At 41.5% G+C, this 25505-nt stretch overlaps 1 protein-coding gene across 1 annotated transcript; it reads left to right on the top strand.

The window, feature by feature from the left end:
* Burs (Cuticle-tanning hormone bursicon) lies at positions 1 to 25070 on the top strand. The gene is made up of 3 exons (XM_071595774.1): positions 1 to 279; positions 22604 to 22729; positions 24936 to 25070. Exons 1-3 carry the CDS (start codon positions 1 to 3, stop codon positions 25068 to 25070), a joined length of 540 nt encoding a protein of 179 aa, XP_071451875.1.
* The last annotated feature ends 435 nt before the right edge of the window (positions 25071 to 25505 follow it).

Genomic DNA, 25505 nt, shown 5'->3' on the forward strand with positions numbered 1-25505 from the left:
ATGGAGAGCGGTCTACCAATGGGGCGCGTCGGCGTGTCGGGGCCCTCAGGCCGCGAGGGCCCGCATGCCGGGGCCCCCTGCCGCAAAGGGGCGGTGCCCCATCCTTTCCCGTTGCTGCTGCTGCTGCTTCTGGCTGCCCTGTGGCTGCCCGGTGGGGTCAGGGCCCTCAGTGACCAGTGCCAGGTGACCCCGGTCATCCACGTGCTGCAGTATCCGGGGTGCGTGCCCAAGCCCATCCCATCGTTCGCCTGCACGGGGCGGTGCACGTCGTACCTCCAGGTAAGGGCGACCTCAGAGGCACCACAATCCCCCCCTCTCCCCCGCCACCCCCCTCTCCCCAGAGCACTTTGAGTAGGACGGCGGCAGAGCGCCACAACTCGGGAATGACGTCATCCGGGGCTGTGAATGGAAAACATTTCCAATTGAATAATTGGGTAATATTTCTCCCACATCTCATTCATTTTTCACGAATTCATTTTCACTGAAGATCATCAAAACATCAAAAACGACCCAGGTTGCGTGAAAGAACAAGATGCTTTTGATCTTCTGCTAAAAGCAGTTCGTGTAACATTAATGCCATATGGGAAAATAATTACGATTTTCATTTGAACATAACCTATTAACACAAAGTTTCAAAAGATACACTCAACCTAAGCACTTCGCTATTTTATTTACATTATTATGAGAATGAGAATCGATCATGAAGAAGGGAGGTTAAGGTTTTTGAAGTGGATGTGTAAGGAGAAGACCAGTGAAAACCGCTATTGGGAGAATAGCTTTGCGGGACTCTGAAACCTGGTCGTTCAGGAAAGAGAATAAGCGTAGATTGGAGGCTCTTAATACGTGATTGTGAATGAAAACTGAAGGAATGAAGTGAACGGAAATGAATTCAAACGAAGGATTGATAGGTGGACAGTGGAGTCCTCTGGGAGAAATTGAAGAAGAAAGCAGGAAAGTGAATGCGCGACATATTCAGGAACAATTGAGGAATGTCGAAGATGCTAATTGGAAGCGAGATGAGGGGGGGATGAAATCGGATCAGGAACATGTGGCATGAAGTTGATATAAATATAGTTGAATAATGGTTTATACTGTTCAACTGCGTACACTTCCTTCCTCACTTCATACATCATATTTGTTGTCGTTAATGATTATGGAGTGTGTCTCATGTCTTGTTTGGTGGAGTGCAAGAGGCATGGAACGTGCTTAGGCATCCATGTTTATGAGAACCCTGTCTCGTCTGCTGAACAACCATTAATAAATAAAAGAAAAACATTTCAATACTTTGCACATTTAGGATTTTTGGGCCGTCCCTAACGAGTATCACGTTCTATCTATCGTATTGGGAGAACTTTTTCTCTTTTGGACTTTCTCCCTTCTACCACCATCGTTTGAGAATTCCAATTTACGTGTCAGTATTTCCTCCGACTATTTTTAATGTCTTTTTTGGATTTCAACGCCAGCAAATTTCTATATTCATTACAAGGGGTGAAATTTATTTTGCAGTCAAGAAATTGGAAATCATTCAAGTGAACTTTATCTCAGAAATGGAGGAAAATACTCACATGTACTCCATTTACAGTTTGCAAAGCAAAGATTTAATTTGCGCACCACACAGGAAGTTTAAAACACTGTCAGAAAGAAAGAATGGAACATCTGCGGTGACTAGCAAAAATAAGCCAGGAAAAATATTATTTGAACCAGAGAAAATTCAGAAGAAATTGAGGGAATATATAGAAGAACTGAACGGTAAAGACATTAGGCCAGCAGGCATAGTAAGAGAATTTGACGTAGATGAGGATATCTTAGGTCCAGGTATACTCGACGATGAGATAGAAGAGGCATTAAGGGAAATTAAATCAAATAAGGCTGTAGGGGTAGACAAAATTCCTGCGGAATTACTTAAAGATTTAGGAAAACGTAGGAGGTAGAGTCTATATGGACTGATTCGTAGCATTTATGATGATGTTTCTATTCCGAAAAATGGAAAGATAGCCAAATGAGAGGGCTCTTCCGTCAAAAATCTTCAAAATCGAGCAGTTCCAATCCTCTCATGAATAACGTCGACTTATACAGGATAGTCAATTTTAATTTCCGTGGAACCTTTAAATTTAAATCATACAGCACATTAATAGTCAATTCACCGCAATTTAAGTGTCGGTTTCATTCTTTCTAGAGACATTTCCCTCGCTGAAATTCCTTTCTTTGATATTTACCTACGTAGAAACTGATCCCTAATATTATGTAGATGTGCGAAAAGATCAACACGCAGAGTTCACCCCGCTGACCTTTTGCCAGTGATAAAACGGGCAAGACTCAATGAAGAAGTGTAAAGGGGTCTTCCGAATTTCATTTTGTCTGGACCACATTGAACTAATCATATCTTCTTTTCCAGAGCATCAAATGTTTGATGGATCTGTAATGGAGCGAACTTCTCCCACAGATTTTTGTGTCTTTGATTGTTTCTGTAATTTAACATATATATGATTAATGCTAAAAATATTCCCACACACACAGTTGAAGAGATGAAATCAGCCGTGATTTGTGTGCTGAGAGAGAGAGAGAGCGAGAGAGGCAAGTTTTAGCGATGGAGCCTTTTGGCCTCCTATTTCGCATTCTTTCGATGTTTCTTCATTTCATGCCTCACCATTCATTCATTAATTCATTCATTCTTTCATCGAATCATTCAAATACGCTTTCATTTGTCCAAGACTCCGTCCGCTCCCTCATGAAATGCCTCATTTTTCCCATCATGACATTATATTCATTCATTGATGTAAGTGGTGGGTGAAGATGGTATGACTGCATGAGTGTAATTGTTGTGTGTGATTTGCATCATTTTCATTTTTCATGTTCATAGCGCTCATTCGCCGCCATTTTGCATTACAGGTTGCAATGAAGCGCCCTTGGGACGGCGATAAAGTACGTTCGGTGAACAAATGGCTTCACCACAACCATTCATGCTCACAGAAATATTATCCTCCTCGTTTTATCCAGCCCTTTCATAACGCTTCGTTTCACCTTAGTTTGTAAATGACGTCATCTCGGCGTGATCGCTAATTTACCAACTTTTTCGCTACCGCGGAAAAGTTGAAATTCCTGAAGAAAGGGTCGGGAATTTGTCACTAGTGGTCCGAAAGGGGAAGGCATCAAAGGAATAACTAGTGGGAAAATATTAGAATGAAAAACTTATCGAGAGCAGTGTTATTTTTCGTTGATCAAACCTCGATTTGGGTACACCGCAGAATGTTTGGGAACTCTCCACAGAAGGACTGTGGACTGCGGAAGTAAACGTGGGGAACGTAGTAAAGCTATCTGTTTCGTCAAGAATTGTTATGAACAAACACTCAGCATCAAATTATTACCTTAGGGACACCGGAAGGTCTAAAATTACTTGTAAAACTTCATCTAATTACGAGTAGATAAGTATGCAATGATCATACGAGTAGATCAAGATTTGGATTACTCCTGGCGCTAAATATTATTGGTGAGTGAAACAAGTGATGAATTCATTGAAAATGACAGCAGAACCGTTAGATATAAGGGATGATTTCTCTCTGCCATAATCAGGGACTGCAACACAGTAAGAATCATAACTTACTAAAAATTTAATTTGCGAATGTCATTAATCGCCAAGAAATAATTACTCGTGTCGGCTTGCAGGGTGTTATGTAAAGTACGTAACAGCCAGATATCTGCAGCGAGACTGACTGGTGCTCGCGCCACTCGCCCCCCTTCAACAGTACCCCCGTTTTCCATAAGAGTTTTTAACTCTCTCCCGCAAATTCCCTACTCTTCGCGAACCTCCAGCAATGTCATTTATCTCGTGAAGCGCCAAATATGCCCAGCCTTCTGTATTAGACAGTGTACCACATCCACAAATATTAGGATAATTAACTACCATGATTCATACAAGAATTCTTCCCTGTCTGGGATGCTCCTAATCCCAAAACACGCCTCACAACATAACACTCCCTTTGATAATTGCTATAGTGTCTCCATTCTAGTGTCCCTCCCACCCTCCACTGAAAATCAAAACAATACAACAGGCGTATATCTGGCTCCTACACTCCTAGAATGAGCCAGGAATTAATATCGAGCATTAATCACACCAACCTCTAGATATTTTCATTCTCTCTTCACCTTTCATATCTATCCTAGGGCTCCAAACCTTTACTAGCATTCGCCTGGGATCGAGATGGTGCGGTCGGGGATCGTACTGGCTTCCCACCCAGAGGGCCCGGGTCCAAACCTCGGCGGTGTTGAATATTATTCAGCGATATCTCGATCCCTGCTTGAGGTGCTATGTGGAGGGCACTTTGAGCGAGTACGCCGTCCGTCGGATGGGACGTTAAGCTGCAAACCCCTTGGCGCCTTTCGTAAAGAGTAGGCTAATGCCAACGCCGGGTTTCTCTCCACCCTTCATCCTTTCCTGTCCATCCCTAATGGCGCAAATGACCTCAGCTGCCGGTCGCCCCTCTAAATACTACTACTACTCACCTTCCCTTCCATCCAGCGTCCTCATCCTTCTGTAATTTCCTGTTGAAACCTTCTCCTCAGTGTGTGTGTATATATATATATATATATATATATATATATATATATATATATATATATATATATATATACACACACACTATATATATGTATATATATACACACACACTATATATGTATATATATATATATATATATATATATATATATATATATATATATAGAAACAGATATAAGGAAAAGAAATAGGAACACACATAAAGGACGAACACAATAGAGGTGGGGAAGGCGGGGTCGAACGGATCACAAGAGTAAAAATATTTCCTTGACCGGGACTCGAACACCTCGATCTGGTTCATTGTACGAGGTCTGTCCAATAAATACGCGAACTGAAGCCATAAAAACTTTATTTTGCAAAATTTAGTCTGCATCGATTTTTCTCCTTCAAAGTACTCTCCATTTGTTGCTATGTACTTATTCCATCTTCTCCGCTGTTTAAAGAACCCTTGGAAGTCCTCGGCAGTTAGGCTTTTTAGTTTTCTCGTCGTTTCTTCCTTTATTGTGTCCATTCCTTCCTACTGATGTCCCCTCATCACTCGGCATTTACTGTTAGTCCTTCAGGAATAAATTCATGTTGAACAACACCTGCGATAAAGAAGAAAGTAAGAAAGAAAACCAGGAGCATAACTTTGACTTTCGATCGGCTTTTTCTTGATTTTTTGGTTTGATTTAATCCCCTTGAAAACGGATTTTTTCTTTAGAGCATTATCACCGTAAATAGCTGTCAACATTTCAGTTATTTCTGATAACTTTTACCGCACTTCATCAAATAACTTGATGTTGATTCGTTGCTCCGTGATTTCGTCAATTTCCATTTACGACAAACAGTAAGGAAAACAGAAACTAACATAACTGCCACCATACGCACAGCTCGACGATCCGCCAAGCACAGACGGCTCATTGGGCCTCGGACAACTAGCGCCGCTAGTGGGCGGGGCTATAGTCCGCGTCATGGCCGCCAGATTGCACCAGTTCGCGTATTTATCGGATAGACCTCGTAATTCGGGCTCATCAAATATAGCCGATGTGGATTCCGTGACTGTGGGCCGGATGGAATGTGATGACCAAGCGTCGGTTGAGAGACGCAATAGATGCGGAATCTTCGGATTGGCAGGAGCGCCGTGAGCATCGCCCGGGGCGAGCGAGCAAGCGCAATCATTCGGTGCAATTCATTCGGCGGAGGGACATTAATTGCGACAATGGGACGGGGAAGTTTATGACTCACAGTGGTCTGATGTTAAATATGACTGCGATATCGTCTCCTTAGGGCTCTCGCATCAAGGACCACGTCGCATATCGCATGCTGCCCTTCATTCAACGCAATGTCACAGACTGCGAAGCATTCTGCGCCGTTACTTCCAGTTGCTGGCAGATGGCGTATTTATGTAGTCGCGCTCATCAATCAATACCAAGCTACCTTGGAGGATATGTAGCGATGACAATAAAAAATATATAGGGCATAATTTATCAGGAAAAAACATGGGGTTGATTTGACTGAAATATCAAGAGTTTATGAGACCCTGTGATAAATCTCTATAAAGGGTACAATATTATTTGTAATATCAATCAACTTGTCATTTACCAGTGTTCCGGATACGAGGCTTAAAATTGCTAAAAATCCAATTTCGGATTTGATGTTTCAAATCCTTGTTTTATTTTGATTGCAAACAGCTTGTGGAAATGCAGCTGGATATAATCATCTCCTTTCGAAATCCTTAGAGTTTTAAGACCAAATTACTCCAATACTTTAAAGACTACGTACCTACCCATTAGGATGGGCTGAGAAATCGATTTTTTGGTCACTAATTAGCCCTATGAGGGAAAGTTGCCGATTAAATTCAACGTAGTTCGCGCAAAATACTCGTATTGACGAAATCTGTTGACATTTAGCCCTGTTACTTTGCACTTGGAAATTTGTAATTGTTGGAAAATCCAGGCGAAATTAAATCAACCATAAACTCGTTGATAGAGGACGGGAAATTTCAAGCAATGGAATTACCCTTTACATACAGAGACAGCATAAGTATTCTTTGCTAAATTACGACACAATATATTGGCGTAACAATTTATTCTCCTGTCATTCGTCAGAGTGGTTTTAACAAATTTTCAGATAAGACCACCCACGCAGCAATTTATTCTCCGTCAAGAGACACGACAATCAACAAAAACGTGCAAATTTTGGTCATTTTGGGGAAAAATATCGTTTTTCTTCATTTGAATATTCTCATCTATCCTTTCACAGCATAACACCGCAATAAATCCAATATTAATTATTAGATTTTGGATATCAAATTGATGTTTTCCCATCAGCATCAGGGCCCTTAGCCAGAAATACTTTTTCAAAAAGTTATGTGTGTGTCTCGTATTACCCCATTTTCCGACCTTGGCGTTATTCCTTGAATTCAACTATTAATACGCCTCTTAATTCCCTGTTCATGCTGCCTCTATCATTTTAATTTTGTCAAAATGTACTGTCAACTGAGGAACTTCAATGAAATTAACTTTCAACCGTAATGGTAAGCCACCAAATTTCGCATTCTTTTATGGCATTGCTACCGAAAATTAGACAGTTCCTCAAGCTCTGGAGCCCATTTGGAAGAAATGTTTACATACCGTATACGGGTGCTATGTGAAGCGTCACAGAGAGTTTCTCCACGGAAGATATCGAAACGCTCTACAGCTAGAAAATAATAAACACTTTTGGTCTGTGAAACAGTACTTCCTCAAGAATGACAATCGGCTTGTTGACTTGTTGACACCATTTAAATTCCCAGGAGAAACTCGTTTGTAATGTGTCATTCCAAGTGCCATCAAAGCAATTAGAATCCATAAGAAATCAAAGAACGGACAAAAAATGTTTATCGGGAGCCTTGGTATTTTATTTTGCGAATTTATTTGTCCTTGTTTAAAAATTACAGATCATTTCTGTTCATCGATATATATTTTCCTAACCTGCTTTCCTTTACCTTGTACCTAATATGATTTTCAATTGCCAGTTTCGTCCCTTGATTAGGTGAATATTCTCCGCCAATGGAGATCCGCCTGCTCCTCGTGCGTGCAATTATGATAATGCGCTCTTCCAAACCCTCTTGTGAAAGGTTTTCCGAGAGACATATTCGAGTCTGCCATCAACAACGGCACTGCCGAATACGTACACTTCAAGAATTTTCACGAAAGCGTCCACGATACACATTTTCTCAGTTAAAAACAGGATATCCCGGGTTCGGATCCCGGAAGTAGCATATTATTTTCATGTAAATATAGGGCTTGTATAAATAGTATTGAGAAAATATATTTTTTTTCAGATATTGCTACAATGCCTCAAAATTCTTCAAAGTAAATCCCTTGAGAGCGTCGACACACTTTTGCCCTAGCGGCTCTTCCATAACTCGAAGGTTCCGTGGTAGGCGGATTGCGGAAGGAGATCCTTAAGGGTACGCGTGCAAGCATCTGTGACGGTTTGTCTTAGGGTCCCATGGTGGTGTCCTTTTTAGGGAGGATTTCACTTTTGGTAAAAGGAAAGAGTCTGCTGATTCCACATTGTGACTGTTATGGGGTTGGGGAATCGTCGCGATGACGTTGCAGAAGGTCTTCTCAAGCAGAGACACTCGACACTGCTCTTTTGGTCGTCCTTTCGAACACCTTCGGGATGAGTTTCGTGCAGATCTTTCGCATCCCCAAATTTTCAGTGATACCGGTGTAAACTGCCATCTTGTCAATGTCATTACGATATCTGCGAACAAGCGCACACTTAAACGACGGTCTGGATTCAGCACTTCACGCACGCGTCAGAAAAAAATTGTTATCGATACTTTTTACGCAAACCTTGTATACTTATTGCTTGTGTTCGCCCAACCTTGTTTCTTTTACCCCACCCGCCAACACGCGTTTTTACCTCGCCAAATGTGCTGTTGATGATATTGGTGGGTGAAAGCGGGCCTACAGTAATGCAGGAGACATTGGTATCGCATGTTGAACACTGGAGAATATGTACCATGACCGACCGGTATTGGGGACCTTTAGCTGGGAAGGCTGCACGTGGCACGACGGGTTCTACTTGGTCTGGTAATCTTGTACAATCAACGCGTACTCTTTGTAACAGATAAAAGAATGGAGGAAAGCATTGACAGGCACACACAGACACCATCATGTCATCATGAAAGACTCAGAGTTAGTAAACCTTATTTTGGATGGAATAACAGGCTTCGGGTCAGACTCTATTTCGCCAAAAGGCACTACATTAATTAAACAAAAAAGATGAGTTGAATCTGCTAAGAATAGATTCCTGTGAGCTGTTGCCGGTGTACCAAATTTCAAGGGTGAGTTTACCTTAGAAGTCTTGCGTCGAAATATTTGGATTGCTTTACCAGAGTGAGAGGCTGAAGCTCGGCGGTTTGAAGTCCTTGTGTCGTCATACGGGCTATTCCCTTACGACGCCAAGGACTTCTATCCCAGCATTTCCGGTCCCCCGTCGAGTTTTTTCACCGCTGCAATATTTCAGTTAACTTTGAAATAGCACGTTTTTCACCCATCAAGAGCGAGGCTTCAGACTTTACCTCTCCAGGTACATCAAAATGTGGGAATTCGATTGCAAAGTGCTCAGTTTCTGAACGGACGTCTTAAGTGGTCTCGCTCGATTATTTTGACATCGGTATTTAAATATTTGTAGATATATTAGTACCGTGCAAGACACCGCCAGGGTGTGTGGCAGGAGATGAATATTCAGCAGACTAATTTTTACCCGAATATGGCTCCTACCGCGGTCGGAAAATGTTATTCTGATCCATTATCGTCCGTGGAAAAAATGATATCTTGAGTTTATCAGTTGTACACTTAATCGCTCCAATTTTATTCGCATGATCTACCGTAGTGCGATGGGACTAATAATACATTTTCAACTACATCGCTTAAAAGACATACTTCCAATTAATGCAAGAGCTTCAATCTGTAGTTTAACCTTCACTCCTTGAGTGATTCCCAGCCTAGCTGCTCTAATATTTTGGATACGCTAATAAGTTTACCACAACAGCGTTTTACAATCCTAGCTCCTCTACGCTGCCCGTGATCCAATTCGACAACTAAGCCAACTTCGTGAGAATGCCATGTACTCGCAGCAGATTCTAAATGAGGCCTAACCAGCGAAAGATAACATTTCTCTTTGACCTTTTCATCATAGCAATCTTCTAATAGATCCTAATTTGTTGTTAGCTTATCCACATATTTCCCGTATTTGTTTCCCCCTGGAGAGGTCAATCAAGCCAAAGGACAACGTAACGCCTAGGTATTTAATGGAGTCTGCACATTCTATTTTGGTGTTCCTGATGCAGTAGGCGTTCGCGAGGGAATTGCTCTTTTTTCAAAAATTCATCACTACGGACTTTTTAAAGTTTAATTCTAATTGCCAAGTGTCGCCCCAGCGTTGTACAGCAGTAAGGTCATCTGATAAAGCTGCTATGTCCTCAGGTTCACAGATATCACGGTAAACCACAACATCGTCAGCAAATAAACGTATCTTACAAGTGACTATGGCTTCAATGTCGTTAACGTAAAGTATGAATGACAGAAGTCCGATGACACTTCTCTGGGGAACACCTGAAGTAACTTCTACTGCGCTTGAGCTGACTCCATCTATCACTACTCATTGTACCCGACCATTCAAAAAGTTTTTAATTCAACCTCGGATATTTTTATCTGTGCCATTGCTTCCAGTTTTGTGAGTAAAGTACCTTGAGGTACTTTGTCGAAGGCTTTTTTAAAGTCTATGAAAACCGCGTCCGCTTAAATATTGTTGTGGTTGATTTAAATAAACTAATTACCTGGAGGCATATTTCTTAGAAGAAGGGAGAACCAATGCCACAGTCACAGGGAAAAGGCAAAGCGCAGACGATAGTAAGTATGAAAATGTTCATCCAGGAGAGAGCGGGAGGACAGATCACGGCGGTGCGCCCATAAACTGAGAGCATTGAGATGTTGACTCCGGTTGACTCTGACGCATGCATCGGGAGCCCTTAAAAAATTGCAAAATTCCCTGTGACTCACTTCATCTAAGAATGCAGAATTGGTCGTGAAGATTTTTGAAAGCACAAGATTGATTTTTTTAGTTAACTCAAGGGTGATATTTTAGCGTGATCGCGAAGAGACGAACGGACGAAAATGTAACATGTTTCAATTAGATTACATACGATGATTACAAGAATGGGGATCCTTATGGGATAAAACATACAGCGAAAAATATAAAGTTCATGTAATCACAATGGACAATCACCACAATATTCAAGACATCACCAATCCATTAGCATAGAAGGGATAAATGCGTATCAATATTTGGATATCCATACACACACATATCGAACGCTATGTGGTGTCTGAGAGACATAATCAAAGACCTCATTTGTTGGATGGTTGATAAAATCCACTTGACGCAACTTTCGAGTTTAGCGATTTAAAATTACTCTGAGCGTAATTTTTACAATTTTTAATTAGTTTTTAAATATTTCAAAATCTCGATTTAAGTCTAGAATTTGTAGCTTCTTTAAGGTGAGGATATTCACGTTTTAATTTTAAGCTTAGCTACTCATTCGCCCAAAGGACATAAAATGCACGTAGGAGTATTTGTATACTGTTTACCATACGGTTATTGCAGGAGGCATAATATTCTATGTACACAATACATCTACATGCGCAACTATATCTATGTTTGGATATCAAGAGGACACTGGATATACTCGTACATTTATTGGATTCATATTATACGAAATCCGTTCATCCAATGAATACCATTGGTTGGGGCGGGTTGTTTAAGGATGTGGTGGATGCACGTTGTTTAAGCAGTGGTGCTGCCTTCAAATACAGGGATGAAACCATTAAATACGATGATGACTGATTCTCCTCAAAAGCCACGCCCATCCATCTTGGCGACGACGTAAGTCGGACGGTTGTCATGGCAGCGGGTCAGCAAATTTCCCCAACGTTGAAGAAGGACTGCTCGTTTAGACAAATACGTTGGCCATGAGTAACCCTCCAACCATCCTCTATAGTGCGATACGCTTTGCATTGGTCGAACTTCATGCATAGCTGCACCCCTATTGCCTGCGGCGTGGCAACGCAGTGGACACTTCCACATTATAGCGTCTGTGTCCACGGTATGGCGCGCCGGAAGAAATCGCTAGCTGCATCCTCGCTGGTCGCTCCTTTCTCGCCTACACCAGAATCACACCAATATTGCTGTTCAAGGTGGGCTTGTCAACGGAGGTAAATGAATATTGAATTCAATATTATCGAATGAGTAATCATTGGATAACGCATTGACTTTCAAATGTTAATATATTATCGGTATTTCAATCCTAGGATTGGTTTATTGCGGCTGCTGCATTCTACTTTTATTAGAATGCAAGGCAAGGCTGCATATTCTAGGGATAATATGATGTGGTACATTTCACATTGCAGTACTGCGGATACCGTGAGCTTCACTCGGGCCGCAGCAGTGACAGCGACCCACTTGTTCTTCGTCACCAGTGCCTAATGGTAATACTGCTCCCATTCACCATGGATAGCCGGTTCAGGATACCTTTTTTTTTAGCAGGAGTCTATTTTTCTCGTTGTCTCGTTCCGAAAACCCATTATTCTGTTTTTTTTCTGTTAATATGTGGTTGTCTGCTCCGAAAAACCATTTACAAATTTTTTCTAAGCTAAAAAATTTTCGCCGGTTGTGGGAATCGACCTTCGGTTCCACAGGCAGACGCTACCTCTGTTCTACCCTCGCCCATAATATGTTGTAAGGCATACTCGTAATATAAACACACAAAGGAAACATCAACAAAAGAAGAGTAAGGTGGTAACATAAATAATGTTAGGGCCGAGTTCATTAATGTTTGAACAAGTCAACTTTGTTTTACGTCGGAATTTTATTATTTACGACCCGCGGTATGTCGCAAAATCTTCAGGTGTCCATTTAAATTTGAAAAAGCCTCGTAAATGGTTTGTATAAAAAGTTTCGGGAAAATAGTTTTAGTATAGATATTAATACAATCCCTCGACATTTTCCTTCGTACGAGAACATCCCTTGATTGTCGACACACTTTTTCCAGCGGCTTTTTCACGACTCGAGGGTTTGACTCTGCTCTCTTGGTCATCCGTCCAATCACATTCGGGAGGAAGAGTTTAGCGCAGATCTTTCGGATGACCAAATTTTCAGTGATAACGTTGTTCAATGTCATCTTGTTTCAATGTCAATGTACGATATCTGCGATCATGCGCGCACTTAACAACCGACGGTCTGCACGTCACGCACGTCACGCAATGCACGTCAGGACAAAAGTTGTAAACGATGCTTTTTAAACCTTGTACAATGAGGAAAGTGGTGCGGAGGTCGCGGATGGGGGGGATCTTAGTCTGTGACACTCGGCACCCCACGCCCACTCCACCCCACCCAGCCCCCGGCACTTAATCCTCACAGTTAGGAGGATCGTAAAAATGTAAGTCTACTTCACTAGAAGATGTAGCGGAATCAAAAGAAATCCGAGAGAGAGAGTTTTGAGAGTTTTAGGGTGCGTCGACAGCTAAGGTCATTTTGCACCACTCATTAAAATTAGAACTAAAATTCCTTTTTAATTAGGAATAAATAAATACGATTAAATATATAAATAAATAAATAATTGTTAAAATCAAGAGGCATTAAAATTATGAGATCCAAAACTATAGCTGCCTCATTAAACCAGTTGCCCTTAAAAAATTTAAGACTCGATTTATGAACCCAGAGTCATCCCCTAAAATATAACTTAAGTCTCCCCTTATATTAAACATGTCTCTGGTCCTTTGGTATGTTCTACATTCTGTCAGGATATGTTTTATCGTCAGGGGTTGGAGGCACTCATTGCAGATGAAGACCTAATATTAAATGCTCGCTGAGAAATAAAGATCGCGCGCTTGAATCCGAATGAATCCAACTGACGCCTCCATTCGAGTAGTAGCAGTATTTAGGGGAGGCGACCGACAGCTTAGGTCATTTGCGACGTTAGGGATGGATGGGAAATGAAGAGGAACCCCGCGTCGGCAGTAGACTACTCTTGTCGAAAGGCGCCAAGGGGTCCGCAGCTTAACGTCCCATCCGACGGACGGCGTACTCACTCAAAGTGCCCTCCACAAAGCACCTCAAGTAGGGATTAGGATGCTACTGAAAAATATTTGTCATCTGAAAAATGTTTGCCAGGATTTGAACCCGGGCCCTCGTGGTGTACCTGCCTGTACGTTAACCATCGCACCATTCCGACCCCCCTTCATTCGATTTCAATGCTGTCAAAGTGACGCAAGGGGGGAGGGGGTCATATACATTAAGACCCGCTACGTTGGTATGGACGCCTAATGAGTTTATACTATAGACCATGTCGATGTCATGAAATACTTCCAGCAGTTCCATTAGAAAATAAATGTTTCGCCCGATGTACATAGATCAAAGCATATAAGGCGCAGTGGAGACTGCCAAGTCGTGGAAAGTGACTGGGAAAACAAAATGCGAGCCTCGTCGGGCATTTGAAGGAATGAAATGATGACCGCACGGAGCCCCGCGTATAGCGTGGCAAGAGGCGCGGGGGGCATTGCTACGGCAGCGCTCGAGGACACCCGTCGGGAATAGCGCGCTCTCCGTGTCCGTGACTACGCATGGAATGAAGTGCGTTTCAAACGATGGGAGAAGGGACCGCGCTCATCTGGACGGTGAGAAACAGGGAAAGCAAAAGGTAAGGAGGAAATTATTCGACCAAAATGGAAATGTAATATCCAGTATAGCCGTACATGATCTATTTTTTCATATCCTAGCCTGGCTTTGAGAATATACCTCAAAAGGAAAAAAATAATAGAAGGCTTCTTGAAATGGCATAAACTAGTTAATTTAGCTGCGATGGTTATCGGTTACCCTGAGACTTCTTTATGCAAAGGCATTGCATTCGCAAACAGAGCCGTGGACTAATTCCTTAATGCTTGAATACCTTTCATTTAATAGCTTGTAGCGCTTGATTTGATCTTTAGTCAGCGATTTACTATTTATTGGAAAAAATTAAGAGATACATCCATTAAGGATATTTTAGTTTATTATATTAATGTATATTTAGACCCTGCAAGCCACTGCTAGGGAGTGTGGCAGGGGGTGAATACACAACAAGCTATTTTCGACCCAAATATTTTTACTCCTACTGCGGTCGGACAATGTTATTCTGATCCCCTATCGTTCGTGGAAAAATTGACATCTTAAATGCATCTGTTCTACCCTTAATCTCTCTAGTTTTATATTCATGATCTCTTCTACCGTAGTACGATGGGGGTAATAGTGCATTTTCAACATCACTGCTAAAGAGACGTTCTTCCAAATTATGCAAGAGTTTCAATTTGTAATTTAACCTTCGCTCCGTGAGTGATTTTCCAGCCTAGCTCCTCTGATATTTTGGATGCGATATTCAGTTTATAATTACAACGTTTTACAAATCTAGCTCTTCTACACTGCACGCGACCCAATGCGGCAATTGATCCAACTTCGTTAGGATACCTCATACTAGCAGCATATTCTAAATTAGGCCTAACCAGCGAGAGATAACATTTCTCTTTGACCTTTTCATCACATTTACCCAGTACTCTTCCAATAAATCCTAATTTTTTGTTAATCCTAATATTTTGTTAGACTTCTGGTTGCATTACGTTTTACGTTGCAAAACGTTTTACATGGCATAACGATTTATAGTAAGAGACTTCTGGTTGCATTAAGTTTGCAATGCTATATACATTTTCTGGACATATGACATCATAGCAGAGTCAAAATACTACCTTGATCAAAAAGTTCCCGGAATAACCACCGTGTGGCGCTCCCATCGTTCCGATTTGAGTTCTGTTTTTTTTTGTTAAATTGGTACATCTGTTGTTGATATTCCCTTTAAATCTTAGTGTCATAACTTGACATTTGCAAAAGTTACGGTCGGTTTTCGGTATGTCCATCAGTGCTTCCTGCGATTTTTCCATTACTTCCTCTCGGCTGCTAAAACGCGTTCCCCGTAATGGTTTTTTAACTCGATTGAACAGAAAGAAGTCACAGGGAGCCAAATCAGGTGAATTCGGTGGCTGTTGGATGGTATTTGTTGCATTTTTCGTCAAAAAATTACGAATAATGATAGCACTGTGCGACGGTGCGTTATCATGGTGCAAAATCCACGAGTTTTCTGCCCACATTTCTGGTCTCTTTCGGCGAATTGCTTCACGCAAACGTCTCATAACGCCCAAATAATACTCTTTGTTTACTGTCTGGCCTTCTGGCAAAAATTCATGATGCACTACACCGTTGTAATCCATGAAAACCGTCAGCATTGCCTTCTTTTTTGACTGAAAACGACGTGGTTTTTTTGGTCTCGGCTCATTTGGTGAACGCCATTCACTTGCCTGATGTCTGGATTGCGTGTCGTACTCATAAACCCACGTCTCGTCTCCAGTAATGATCCTTTTGATGAATGTGGGATCGGATTCAGCCTCGCAAATCATGTCTTTTGCGACGTCAACACGGTCTCTTTTTTGCATGAAATTGAGGTCTTTTGGCACCAACTTTGCTGCTACACGACGGAAACCCAAATCATTAACCACAATGTCTTGGGCGGATCCATAGGCAATGTTCAAGTCCTCCGCTATTTCTCTGATGGTTAATTTGCGGTTATTGACCAACATTTCTTTTACTTTATCAATTTTTTCACCGACTTTCCATGTCGATGGTCTGCCACTGCGTTCATCATCTTCGATTGACTCACGACCACTTCTGAACCGCTCGTGCCACTGGTAAACGACCGTTTTTTTTAGAGAATCGTTGCCGAAACACTTTTCCAACATTTCCAACGTCCGTGCGCCACTAAATCCGTTTTTTACGCAAAATTTAATACAAGTTCGTTGTTGCAAATTTAAATCCATTTCTGCAATTGTAAAAAATTCGCCAACACACACAGAGATAGATGTACTCTTGGCTACGTAACTTTTGCAAATGTCAAGTTATGACGCTAAGATTTAAAGGGAATATCAACAACAGATGTACCAATTTAACAAAAAAAACAGAACTCAAATCGGAACGATGGGAGCGCCACACGGTGGTTATTCCGGGAACTTTTTGTTCAAGGTAGTATGGCTCAGGGAAAACGTCACACTTGCGGAGGTCGCAGATACATGCAGCTCAATTCAGAAATAAACATTGAAGCAAATTGGAGCGCACAAAAAAATAACTGAGCCAATTGTACAAGATTACCCGGTTCAACTGATTGTGATAACCTGATATCTGACGCAATTTGTTGACCCAGCACATTCCTTTCGTGTTTAAGCTGATAAAAACTTGTTATATCTGTAATCTAACAGAAAGTAATAATCCTCTCGGCGGAAAACTAGTTTTTTATATAATACAATATAATGATAAACATAAAATCCCATAGTTAAAAATTACAAAAGTGGTACTATCTGGGCTCCTGCCAAAGCAAACAATGACAATGAAAATATATGCAGAATAGATGGAGGCTCACTTGCTAATAAAAAAAAGATCACCACGAAATACCCGAGGGATTCATTTAGGAAAGAATGTAAAAGGCACGGACTGCAAATAATATGTCAAATTCCCAGATCACACTTTACTCTCGGTACGTTACTTTGAAATTTGGTCAGCACACTTTTACAATTTGGTATATTCGCTATAACCCGAACAGAGGTAGGAAATTCAAGTCATCCATCGCCACGGCATTAGGATTAAAGCACTAGATCATATAAGTGGTGACCTCTGGATGTAACTTGTCTCTACTTTCAACGAGGGAAGTTTTTTCGCACAATATGCAAGTAATTGCTCACAGCGGATCATAAAATTGCGAATTGATTTAAAGCAACAAAAGTTTGGAATATATTAATTTTTTAAAACGTGGATATGTAGAACATTTTGAAGAAACTTTAGAAGATGGCATTAACCTTACCGAGGCATAAAATATAGCATTAAAGATTTCTTTAACACAGAGAAACGACAAATGCAGATCAAGTACAGGAAGTAAATAGAAGGTAAAAGTCTGATGACACTTCTTGTTGTTCCCAGTAGAAATGCCATTCCTGTCCTCACCTGGACACAATTTTTCACCAATAATTGAGCTCTAAGTGAAGTTCATCACCACATTACCCAATTCACTTCTTCATGTTGCTGATTCCAGAGAAAGGGAATCCACCAGGACCAAAATCCCTTGGGACTCTGTTCACTGGACAACTTCTGGGGAAAATGATCGCGTCGACCTGGAATCCATCGCCCGAGGATATTAACTATGGTTTATTAATGTATTAGCAGAATTCTACCGTATAAAGTTAGGATATTGATATCCCCAGTAACTAAGTACTGCCACAAATTGAAGTCCCAGCTAACAAGACGCTACCATAAACTACCAACTACGAAATACCATTCTTCTACTTAGCATACTCTTCTACCGCCATTCATCCCATCCGTCATGCCTGTCCTCTTCTGCTCCACATGTCTCGCTTATCCCACATCCCGTCTCTTACTAACGCACCACACCCTTGACCCACTTTCCTGGAACCCGGTCCCTTAGGCCAGCAGTCTAAAGCACTATTCACTTGGACTGTAAAGCCGTCTTTTTCTCATTTATAATTCCTTTACTTTTCTTCTAGTCCCTCCCTTATGTCTCTCCGCCGGCGAAGAGGTTCTTACTTCGGTGAAGGGATTTCTTATTTACGCCCTATTTCAGTCATATCCAAACGACTATTATTTTATACATTTCACGAGACTCGTCTCGTTCGCCCTACATTATTTGATTCTGCAAATTTCCCGTCGTTTCTACCGGCTTGTGGAATACCTTAGAAGCTTATTCTTTTATCTCTATGCCTCAACTAGTTCATTCAATCTTCCATCCATCACGAATTAATCAAACTCTCTCTACCTTTCGCCTCTTTCTCCTTCTTTTTTTTCTCCTCCACCCACTTTGTCTACCTTATTCGGATTTAGCGCAGCTGCAACCGTTTCTTTCCGCGCCACATTTTTTTTTAAATTCCGCCTTTAACGTAGCACACTCTAGAACCACTCTTTTCCTGCCCTCTTCCAATTCATCCCGACACCCTTATCGCTTCACCTGCCATGACCAGCGTTTCTTTGTTTGCTTCCCTCCGGCGTCGACTCAATTGTTTCCTCCCCCTTCTCCTTACCCGAATCGCAAAAGCCTCCATTCAACTACGTCACTCCTCTTGACTCAGCGGAGAGGTGTATCACGGGACATGTGCAAAAAACTACGCTCAATGTCAAACGTTCCAGCCTTCTTTTCTTTATATCTTTTCTTAAGTTCCTTGCAGTAATCAACTTTCTCCTCTTTGCGAAAACTTCTTTGGCTAACGCATTAATTCTTTTATTGCCCGAACTATTTTGACCATTATCGTAAATATATATATATATATATATATATATATATATATATATATATATATATAAATATATATATATAATATATATATATATATATATATATATATATATATATATATATATATATATATATATATATAAACGAACTGTTTTGTCAGCTCCGGTTGATACCCTCCGAATCTCAATGATTTACATTGCCTTTCCGTTTGGTTTATCAGTCTTGCTTAGTCTAACCTTCCCTATTGACTATTGGTTTTGCTAGATTAAAGGACGGAAGAAGTGAGAGTCTTAATAAATTCTTCAGTGGGTAAAAAGTTTCCTTCCAGGCACAACTTCCGTCTGGGGAAATGCCCACCGAAATGCATCGGCCAATGTTCTCCGATTTTTCTTTTTTTTTCACCATAAACCTCAATATAAACATAGTTCTCATCTGTTATCTGGATGGGTCACTTCTGCAAATTTCCCATGGCCCAGTGCCTGGCCTGAGCATTAAGAAATATTCGTGCATGGAGAGGGACCGACAAATGACACTGGAAACGCGGTTGAGGACTTGAATTGGTGCCATCAGCAACTTAAGGACGTAACTTTTTCCAAAGACGAGGAATGAGATAAAAATTCCGAGGTTGGGGTGACACAGAGTCTCAAAGATAATTAATTTTACATGAATCCATACTTATTAATGTGAGTCCTCTTTCTCCGTACAGTCATGATACCAATTCTAAAATTTCTAGAAAAGTTTCCCTTGAGTCTACGGAGTGGAGGAATATTATTCCACAGATTCAGGCGAGATGTAGTGGAAGTTGGTCATTATGAGAAAAACAAAATTCGCACTTTTCCACTGATCTGGGGATATAATTACTGTAGACTGATACTCTAATTACCACACTTAGCCATTTAAGGAATGATTTTGACTGAGAAAGAGAGGAAAATGACCAAAAGAATGTGTTAATTAGACTTTACAACTTGTGGGCGTCTCGATAACTTTATGGGACCTTTGCATCTCATAAAAAGACCACACCATAGACGAGGAGAGTTATAATCAATCTGAAACATTGCATTAGACTTCAAAACAGTCATCTGGATTCATCAGAGAATATGGCCACCCGCTTCGGATAATGTGTTTTAGGAGCGGAAGAAGGTCGCCGTCCTTTTTAAAGCCATAGACCGAGATTCACACTATGGTAAACGTTGTACGCGATTCCATAGAATTCCGAATAGTTATTGCTTTTATTAAACATAGAACAATATAGACAGTAATCGACCCAAAAGTCAGTTTAGTAGTTGTCCAGTTGAGTCCACCCAATATGGAGTGTGAAATTCACACATTAGCAGGGTAATAAGGGGGCCAGATCCTTTCCCTGTGCCGGTTTCCCTTCCTGGTTTCCCAGGAAGTTCTTGTACACGAAAAATCACATAGCTTGGGTGGTCAGTAGTCCAACGCTCTATCCCTGGACTACCGCGACCCACATTGCTTTTTTTTAAATATTATTTAAGTGGTAATTGTATTAAGCACGGCATGTGATGAAGCAAACCTAAATACGTAATGATTAATGGAATGGTTTGAGGCGTCACTTTGTGGAAGCGATTCATATCGGAAAGGAAATACTTAGTAATTCCACACATATTTTATGGAACACGACCTAGGTTTCGACTTACAAAGTTATCATCAGGTGGGTGAATAAATGCGGAAGAACTGAGTATTTCCTTTCCAATACGAAATGATTTGCGACACTAATAATATAAGCATGGAACAGAGTCACGCCAACCCGTTGGGCGACGTGCGAAAAGTAAAACGCACTCCAATAATTAGTAAAAAGAATAATCAACGCCCGAGAATCGAGGTAATGCCTACTGCTCCCACGTCTACATGCACGTAATACCCTGAAATACATCCAAGGGGCGCGTGGCATGGGGTGATAGGTGCTTAAGACCTAATTAACCTTTAATAAAAATAGTGAACACATATGCAAATGGTTAAGCTAGCCCACGGCCAGTCCTTGTCGAGAGGAACTCGTCCCCGGAAGCCACTTTGGGATAACCTATGTGACTGTTTGTGTGTGTGTGTATTTGTAATTTCACGAATACGGTCCATGGAACTAGGAATTCCCTTTTAAACCTGTTTGGGAAACACCCTCCCCCCCCCCGTTTAAATGGGATCGTTCTAATATTTTGAATGTGAATCTGATTACTGTTGAGTGAATAATTTATCCCCCGAAATCACCACCCCAATCTCAATTTTTACCTCCCTTTTCACTTTAACAGTGGTGTAAAAAAAGCTTCAGGACAGATTATTTAACATAGTCACTCAAACTAAATTCACTTCTTGCTCACCTCGAGTCGTGCAACTCCCACTTAAAGAGGGTTCACATCTTATGTTGCATATATTTCGCCTGATCCTGCTTCGATCATCGCCACGTTGTGCGTGTGTGTGGGCAACCATTTCCCAGGAAGATCTGGTACTCGAAGTCACACGGAGCATGGGAGGAACTGCGAGAACTCAGAGGTGCCATCGGGGTTTGAACCCGGTCCCTTAGGCCAGCAGTCGAAAACACTATTCACTTGGACTGTAAAGACGTCTTTTTCTCATTTATCATTCCTTTATTTTTCTTCTAGTCCCTCCCTTATGTCTCTCCGCCGGAGAAGAGGTTCTTACTTCGGTGAAGGGATTTCTTATTTACGCCCTATTCATGCAAGGCATTCCAGTCATATCCTAGCGACTATTATTTTATACATTTCACGAGACCATTCTCGTTCGACCTACATTATTTGATTCTGCAAATTTACCGTCGTTTCTACCGGCCTGTGGAATACCTTAGAAGCTAATCATTTTATCTCTATGCCTTAACTAGTTTATTCAATCTTCCATCCATCACGAATTATTCAAACTCTCTCTACCTTTCACCTCTTTCTCCTTTTTTTCTCCTCCACCCACTTTGTCTACCTTATTCGGATTTAGCGCAGCTGCAACCGTTTCTTTCCGCGCCACATTTTTTTAATTCTACCTTTAGCCTCTCCCTCTCCGTCCGACTTATTTTCTCTATTCTTCTCGACGCCCAAATCACAAAAGTATCCAATCCTCGCTCATCCTCTTGCCTCGTAGACCACGTTTCTGATCCTAACATCTGCTGCGCCACGTAATGGAGTTCTTTGAATCGTCTCCTTCCATCATTACTTGGCTTTTGTTTTCTCCGGCATAACTTTATGGAATTTGCATAACACATTGAAATGAAATTATTGACTTTGTAATCCTACACACTTTATTTGAAAAACGACCCGGGTTTAGACGTTGAACGTCATCAACTGGTACTATCATCGTAACAACAACGTCATCATTATAACCTGATGATGACGTTCAACGTCTAAACCTGGGTGGTGTTTTTTAAATAAAGTGTGTGGAATTACAAAGTCAATAATTTCATTTCAATTACTTAGCTCACCGTTTTTTAATTCCTTTTTTCTCGGAAGAGTTTCTTTAAGCCAACACTATTCCTTTAAAAGAATGCTCTTGTTTCTACACCCATTTTCTTTTAAAATCACTGTTTAAACAAGTGAGGATCTCCACCCGCTCCGGTTTATTTCATCCGAGATAACTGCTTGACTTGATGTAATGCCTACCCACCTATTTCTATCTCTAAGGTTTCCGGATCAAAGATATGGCAGATGGAGCGGTCTTGCATGTGCTGTCAGGAGAGCGGCGAGCGAGAAGCCAGCGTTTCCCTCTTCTGCCCCAAAGCAAAGCCCGGCGAGAGGAAATTCAGAAAGGTGAGGTCACTCATTCCCAAACCCCTAACCTTCAAACCTCTCCGCATGTGTCCCTCCATACCCTGGATAAGGTTACGAGATTTTAAGAGCTTCGTAGATTTTGCAAATTAACCCACCTGCGCGATTAAATCGTGTCCAAAGATCCTTGTAAAGTAAATACTTGTATGTTTCCAAATATCATTTGGTGTGGTAGTTACAATGCCCGTTCGTACCACGTTTATTTATTTATGTATCTATATATACCCTTCAAGTCACCGCCAAGGTGTGTGGCAGGGGGTGAATACGCACCAGAATAATGTTACCCGAACATGACCCTACCGCTGTCGAACAACGTTATTACGATCCCCTATCGCTCGTGAAAAAAATGGCATCTTAAATCTAACTGTTCTAAACTTGATCTCTTTAATTTTATTATCCTGATCTTTCCTACCGTAGTACGACGGGAGTAATAATACATTTTCAACATCATTGCTATAGATACGTCCCTCCCATTTATGCTAGAGGTATGCTCGTAATTTAACCTTCGCTCCGAGAGTAATTCCCAGCCCAGCTGCTCTAATATTTTGGGTAAGATACTAAGTTTATCATAATCATGTTTTACAAATCTAGCTCCTCTATTCTGCACGCGATCCAATTCGGCAATCAATCCAACTTCGTGAAGATCCCATACACTTGCAGCACGTCCTAAATGAGACCTAACCAGCGATAACAGATAACAGTTCTCTTTGACCTTTCCATCACATTTACCCAGTACTCTTCTAATAAATCCTAATTTTTTGTTATCTTGTCCGCATGTATTCCCCGTATGTGTTTCACCCAGCAGAGGTCGTGAGAGAGAGAGAGTAACGCCAAAGCATTTAATTGAGTCTACACATTTCATGTCATGTCCTCCTAAATATCACGTTGAATCAGAGCTGGGAAATATTTTTTTGCAAATTCCATCTCAAATTTTGATTGTTTTCTATGCAGTTCATGAAAAATCCTATGAATCTGCATCATCATCGCCTGTAAATTTCTTTTGCCGTATTTATTCTATCGCGTGGAACCTAATGCCACATATTACTTCGTAAAAAACTGCTTTTGGTGTCAAAATCATATATTCAAGATTTATTGTTCTATTTCTATTTATGAGAGCCTGTTCAAGTTGTCTGTTTTCTCAAAGAGGTTCGACCCAGGACTCTAAATCCATTCCAATCAGAAGACGTAGAGAATATTCCTAAGTTTTTATCTATTTATTTTGCATCTGTCCGAAAACAGCACTTCGACCTTTACATCGGACTTTGAACATTGATACACTTTGACAATTACATACATCCAAGCCCTAGGTGGAGGAAAAACCACCCAGGCGAGAATCGAACTCGTAACCTCTGGTTTGGCAGACGAGGACGTTACCCCGCCGCCACCGGGGCCGGCAAAGACAAATTTTCCGCACTAAGAAGATTTTGGCCACGAAGAAAGTTTTGACCTCCTCCGCCCTTCCAATTTTCGAGTTTTTCAACCCTGGAGGGACCAGAAGGGAACGTCCTCTCTGGTGAGTGCCATGGAGATGATTTTTCGCGAAGAAGCACGGTTTAGCGGTGCATTGCTGCCCTTCTCTGACTTGACCTTTGTCGTTCCATTCTCTTGTATTCTGACGCTTCTTTCGTTTCATTGTTGCTGATGAATTAAAATCTTGTGATGCTGAGATGCACGTGGGGGGGGGGGGGGTACGGGAAAATGGGACTGCGAGAGGGGAATCGAAGAAGGTAAGGTCAAGTGAGGCATGCAGGGATACCGATATGAGGGGGTCGCAACTAGCTGCACCAGGTTACCATTCACTTCTCACAGGCACTCGCCCCCACATAACAAGTATCCCTTATCCATCAATGGATAGGTTTGACCGGCGTACCTAGTATTTCCCACAAACAATCAATCAACCAGGGATCTGCAAGTAACTTTGAATACAGGCAGAGCCTCAATGAGACATTTTAAAACCGGGACCCTCCGGTCAGCAGTCCAACGCTCTACCAACTGGACTACCGCGACCCTCATCTTTTTAAATCATCGTTAATTTGTTTAACATTGCAATTCACCCGAAGTTTTTATAAAAACACTGGCCCAACCACACGTGTGTGCTGTCAAATGAATTCCACTGACTTCCGTGAACACTTCCTGCCGCTCCCTTGATTCCTCTTATTCTATTTCCTCCTCGTCTTCCCTTGTGCAGGTGACGACCAAGGCGCCCCTGGAATGCATGTGCCGGCCCTGCACCGGGGTCGAGGAGAGTGCAGTCGTGCCCCAGGAGATAGCGGCGTACGCGGACGAGGGAACACTCAGCAGCCACTTCCGGCGGACGCAGTGATGTGAGCGGGACATTCGAAAATGCATGGAAACCATCGCGGATCTCTCCAACAAACAATGTATCCTTTCCGAGCGTGTACGTGGGAATTTTTGAAAAAAAAAGAAATAAAAGTGCCGCACTTGTCTCCTCCTGTTCATTACCGTTTATATAAAACTGAGACGAAACATTTTTTGTAACGACACTGTGTCATCCTCATTAAAAACTTTTTCAAAATCAACTGGGTGTGTGTCTTTGTATGTTTATTTTTGGTTGAGAAATTTACATGCGATTGCCTCATAGGCACCAGCGGGGATATGCAGAAGGGGTCAGCTTTATTACCCCTGCACACGGAGTAATTTCCTAGAACCCTAGAACTACTACGTATACCAACAGGAACAATCATAATTTCCCCTAGTAACGTCACCCAAGATAGATTGATTGATTGGTAGGACCCAG

The sequence above is a fragment of the Hetaerina americana genome, unplaced genomic scaffold (assembly GCF_022747635.1).
Source record: "Hetaerina americana unplaced genomic scaffold, ioHetAmer1.1.p SCAF_7, whole genome shotgun sequence".
NCBI classification, from domain to species: Eukaryota; Metazoa; Arthropoda; class Insecta; order Odonata; family Calopterygidae; genus Hetaerina; species Hetaerina americana.